General features: G+C 37.1%; 1 protein-coding gene across 2 annotated transcripts in view; it reads right to left on the minus strand.

Annotated features, from left to right (window-relative positions):
• si:ch73-168d20.1 overlaps positions 1-6000 on the minus strand; it is a 48490-nt gene that overhangs the window by 40777 nt on the left and 1713 nt on the right. For both annotated transcript variants that reach the window (XM_009297169.5, XM_073939473.1), the window contains exons 2-3: positions 3435-3467; positions 1627-1728 (exon numbers count right to left, since the gene is read on the minus strand). In XM_009297169.5, coding sequence (XP_009295444.1) covers positions 1627-1728; positions 3435-3451 — 119 coding nt within the window. In that variant the 5' untranslated portion in view covers positions 3452-3467. The remainder of the gene's footprint in view (positions 1-1626; positions 1729-3434; positions 3468-6000) is intronic.

A 6000-nucleotide genomic window follows, 5' to 3' on the forward strand; every position in this document is an offset into this window, starting at 1 on the left:
CTGTGGCATAATTCAACAGAAGATTCATCTGAAAAATCCACCTTCTGCCACTTTTCCAGTGTCCATCCATTTAGCAGGCTATGGGCCTTGGCAAATGCTACATGGCTTTTCAATTGTCTTTTGTTTAGTGCTGGTTTCTGGGCACTAATTCGGCCATGGAGGCCATTTCGAGACAGAATCCAACAAACTGTTCTGGTTGACACAGAGACTTAAGGTGACCAGGTCTTGTGAAGCTCTGCGGCAGTGGAAAATGGGCTGGCCTAAGATTTTCAAACAACAAACCAGCAAACGGTCCTCTCGAGTAGTTGTCTTGCGAGGTCTGCCGGCCCTGGGCTTGTCAAAGACATCTCCATTCTCTTCAAATCTTTTTTTAATCCTCTGTACTTGACACCGAGACACTTTAAAGGTGTCTGCCACATCAGCAGTGGATCTGGTCTTGAGCCTCTTGATAATCAACACTTTAGTCTCAGGGTGAATCTTAGGCATTTTTGCAGAGGTTCTGTGGTTCTTTTTATACACACCTGAGACCTAATTGATCCATTATTAGTCAAAGGTGAAGCTCATATGACAAGGCGACAACACTTATGTCTTTGCAAAAATTGATTCAATTGGCTTTACAAAGCTGGGACTATAGGAATACTTTTTGACAGTTTCATTTTGTACTGAAACATTATTACAAAAGCTGTTGGGATCAAAATGAGCCATTTTTTGTAAAAAAATCTTGATTAGAAATATACTTCAGTGACACTTAAAGTCAATTTGTACACAAGCGACAAGACTTTTGTCAGGGACTGTACTCGTAGATATTTAATGGCTTTAAAATTTTGCCACAGGTTTGCTGTGAGGGTTGGGTTTAGGGGTAGAGGTGGATTACAGCCATATAATAAGCTGTTTTTACTGTATAAACTACATTATGACTATAGAGAGTCCTTATACACCACCAATACCAACATGTGTGTGTTCAAGTGAACATTCATCAATGCAAAAAAGACAGATTAAACTCCTCATCATATACTAGGACAGCATAATAGAAAAATCTACCATTGCAATATTTTGTTATTCTGCGATATATATTGCGATATGAACACCACCAAATCACTTGAATAGCTCTATTTAGAAAAATGGAATCATTTTTTGGAAGATTCTGTAGGCGAGTGTATCTGAATAAATATAATAAACAGTCTACAAGCACAGATCAATGAAATAAAAAAAGATACTGTACAAGTGAAAGAATGTTTTTTGAGGAGTCTAACAGCATTCAAGTATACAGTTCTTATACTGCATAGTCTTCGTTGCATAAATAATTCAATACAATTAATTGTTATTAAAGTTACAAATGGTACAATTTCTTATGCTTTTAAAATTCTCATATAGTCACAGGATTTAAAAACACATGTAGATGATAAATTTTAATCCAGACTCAACATTGCATGTTCTGCAATACGACTACTGCAACTTTTGTACCTTTAGGGTACTAGGAGGTATGCATTTGTACCTTTTGGGTATTATTATGTACCATTAAGGACCTGTTAGGAACACAAATGTAACTAAGAGTGTGGAAAATAAAAAAGGTGCTAGAATAGAAACCTGTGGTACACCTTTTGAGATTTTTAGCCCAGTTCTCACCTGTGTTTCGCAGGAGATTCTCCCAATCTGAGTGTTGGTGGATTGTCCATTGAAGCGTCACTCTTTATGGACACACAGCTGGACTCAGGAGAGGAGGATCTCCTTTATGAAAACATCCAGAAAAACAACAGTCAAAGTGTATAATTCTGCAATTTAGAATAGTAATTATTTGCTGACCTATTAAAAGATTCAATTTATGGATTAGTTTGGCTCCAAAATAGTCATTAATTATGTTGGCTTGAGAAAGGCAACATAGTGTTACGCTATTTAAACTTATCATTATTACAGTTTCTGATAAACCAAGGAATTCTATATCAATATTCTCCTATGGGTCTAACGCTACAAGCCAAATGGGCCCTAGGCCAAATAGGATGCTGTCACATCAGACCAATCAGACTTACAGTTTTCCTACAAATAAATATTAAAAATAAAAAAATTACTCATAAGAAATCAAGGAGCATGTATAAAAATGCGCCCCTAGTGGTAAAGAGTACAACTGAGGGACATATACACTCACCGCCCACTTTATTAGGCACACTTGTTCAACTGCTTGTTAGCGCAAATTTCTAATCAGCCAATCACATGGCAGCAGCTCACTGCATTTAGGCATGTAGGCATGGTCAAGAGGATCTGCTGCAGTTCAAAGCGAGCATCAGGATGTGGAAGTAAGGGAACTTTGAACTTTCATGGTTGTTAGTGCCAGAAAGGCTGGTTCGAGTATTTTACAATTCACACAGGCTCTCCGAAACTGTAGATTGGAGAAACGTTGCTGCTCTGATGAGTCTCCATTTCTGCTGACACATTCGGATGCTCGGCTCCGACAACATGAAAGCATGGATCATCCTGCCTTGTATCAGCGGTTCAGGCTGGTGGTGGTGGTGTAATGGTGTGGGGGAGATTTTCTTTGGGTCCATTAGTACCAATTGAGCATCAACGCCACAGCCTACCTGAGTATTGCTGCTGACCATGTCCATCCCTTTATGAGCACAGTGTCTCCATCTTCTGATGGCTACTTCCAGCAGGATAACGCAGCATGTCATAAAGCTCAATCATCTCAGACTGGTTTCTTGAACATGACGATGAGTTCACTGTACTCAAATGTCCTCCACAGTCACCAGAGCTCAATCCAATAGAGCAGCTTTGGGATGTGGTGGAACGGGAGATTGGCATCATGGATGTGCAGCCGACAAATCTGCAGCAACTGTGTGATGCTATCATGACAATATGGAGCAAAATCTCTGAGGAATATTTCCAGTAGCTTGTTGAATCTACGCCATGAAGGATTAAAGCAGTTCTGAAGATAAAAGGGTCCAACCTGGTACTAGTAAGGTGTACCTAATAAAGTGGCCGGTGAGTGTATACTCATTTATAAGACTATTTTTAAACCTATAACATGTTAATTATAATTTTATAATTAAAATTTATATTTTTAAAAGGTCCAAACTTAAAAGCATACTCTAAACACAAAAAAATCATAGTCGGTCAGTAATCGCCATATGCATTAAATAGCTAGTTAGGATATACATGAAAATGCGCTACTAATTTGATCACATGTATTTCATACAAGATATTGGAGAATTGTTTTCTTCAGTAAAACATTAAAGAAAACTGTGGTTATTTATGATTCATTTAATGCAAGTCAGCATATCCTGCTATTTTCAGAGTAAAAATAAAAACACAAAATGAATACTAGTGATACATTGAGGTCTTACAAAGCAAAAAAAATCGCTTTACAAGAAACTGAACATTATTCTCATAATGAGTAAACTCTTAAATTGATCAAGATGTGCAAGTGTGCTTGCATTCACCTCTTTCTGGAGTCCATGGTGCTATCTGCAGACCTGTGAACAAAGTGTAAGCAGATGTTAGCTAAGTTCCTTTCACAGAAATGGTTTAAAAATCGATACTTTTGAAATCTGTATTTACTCTATATACAAACTAGAGCAGTAAGAGATCATGTACATCTAACGCTAACCTGGTTTTCACAGAATAAAGCACTACAGGTTTCTCAGCAGCTGTTGGATAAGTCTGGAGGACTTATACAAAAACTCTGATAGATTTCATGCTTTTAATTTCAATATAATATTTTCTTTTCTGATCAGTTTTACCAATATAAATGTATTTACTTTCACTTTTAAGCTATACAATGTGATTAATAAGAGTAAATAAATCTTAATGATATTTGAATGGTTTCCCAAACTGAAAACAACACTGATAATGTCATTCATTCACTTTCCTTCAGCTTAGTCGCTTAATAATTAGGGGTCGCCACAGCGGAATGAACCGCCAACTTATCCAGCATATGTTTTACGCAACGGATGCCTTTCCAGCTGTAACCAAACACTGGGAAACACCCATACACTCTTGCATTCACACTTATCACAACAGACAGTTTAATTATTCAATCCCCCTACAGCGCATGTGTTTGGACTGTGAGGGAAACCAGAGCACCTGGAGGAAACCCACGCGAACACAGGAAGAACATGCAAACTCCACACAGAACTGACCCAGTCGGGACTTGAAACAGATTTTCTTGCTGTGAGGTGATCGTGCTACCCACTGCGCCACCATGATGCCCCCTAATGATAATATTTTTTAAAGAAAATCCTGACACTAGAATATTTGTAGGGTTATGTAACACTGAAGACTATTCATGCCTAAAATTCAGCTTCTAACCACAATAAATAACCACATTTAAAATTACATCCAATAAAATACCTTAAACATTGCAAAAAACACATCATAGTTTAAGTTTTACTGTATTTTTGCTAAATAAATGCATGTTTGTGAGCAGAACAGGCTTATATTCACTAATGGTCAGTAGTACCTGGATGAGTCTGTGTTATTAGTTTAATCACTTGCTAAAATAATAAACATTGAAATATTGTAATTTAATAATTAGATCCAATTATTCCAGAAAGCTTTATAATAAATGTTATTTTTTATTTTGGTCAGTAGATTGACAATATTAATCTAGGATTCTACAGTACATTCCCTATGGCTACAGATCATGTGATAGTGATGTGGTCTGGGTTTGCTGCATGCAGACATGAAACTTGTACTGTAAGGCATTTTTAAGGGAAGGGAAAGTCACGCTTTCTAATGTACAAAATTATACAGGTGTAAATAAACAATTAAAATGGAATTTAGAGAATTTAAAATGGCAAAAAACAATTTATAATAGTCATTTAGATTAAATACTAGTGTTTTAAGCATGCATGATATTATTCCGCAATGCGGAAGATCGCTAGTTTTTGCAATTGTCGTAGAAATTACTAGGAATAATAAATAATAGAAAATGGTCAATTCAATTCATCTTTATTTCTATAGCGCTTTTACAACGTAGATTGTGTCAAAGCAGCTTCACATAGAAGTTCTAGTAAACTGAAAATGTGTCAGTACAGTTTTCAGAGTTTAAGTTCAGTTCCGTAGTAGAATAATTAAAAATAGTATAATAAAAAAGTAGAATAATTAATTAATTCATTCATTCATTCATTTTCTTTTCAGCTTAGTCCCTTTATTAATCTGAGGTCGCCACAGCGGAGTGAACCGCCAACTTATCCAGCAAATATTTTACGCAGCGGATGCCCTTCCTGGGAAAAAGTAGAATAATATAAAAAGAAAATATCAGTTTGCAATATTAAGCAGGGTGACACAGTGGCTTAGTGGTTAGCACTATGGCCTCACAGCAAGAAGTTCGCTGGTTTAAGTCCCGGCTGGGTCAGTTGGCATTTCTATAAGGAGTTTCTCCCCGTGTTGGTGTGGGTTTCCTCCAGGTGCTCAAGTTTCCCTCACAGTTCAAACACTACTGTGCCAGTACTGGGATGCAGCTGAAACAGCATCTGCTGCATAAACATATGCTGGAATAGTTGGTGGTTCATTTCACTGTGGTGACCACTGATTAATAAAGGGACTAAGCCAAGGGAAAATTTATGAGCAGCAGAACGAGCTGTTTTAATGGCTAAAAATCAATGGAAGTGAAGAGCTGAGATCTCGAGCCAAAAGGTTTCGTCTACTTTTACGCCTTCTTTCATCTGAGAAATATCGCTAAATTACGAAATATGCTATCCATCTCAGATGCAGAAAAGCTAGTCCATGCTTTTATGACTTCGAGACTGGATTACTGTAATGCTCTATTTGCTGGCTGCCCAGCATCCTCTATTAACAAACTTCAATTAGTACAAAATGCAGCTGCCAGAGTTCTGACCAGGTCTAGAAAATATGATCATATAACCCCAATTTTATCCTCCCTACACTGGCTGCCTGTTAAGTTTCGTATTGAATTTAAAATATTACTTCTCACCTATAAAGCTCTAAATAATCGAGCTCCTGTTTATCTAACCAACCTTCTGTCTCGCTACAAACCAACTCGCT

The sequence above is a fragment of the Danio rerio genome, chromosome 23 (genome assembly GCF_049306965.1).
Source record: "Danio rerio strain Tuebingen ecotype United States chromosome 23, GRCz12tu, whole genome shotgun sequence".
Classification (NCBI taxonomy): domain Eukaryota; kingdom Metazoa; phylum Chordata; class Actinopteri; order Cypriniformes; family Danionidae; genus Danio; species Danio rerio.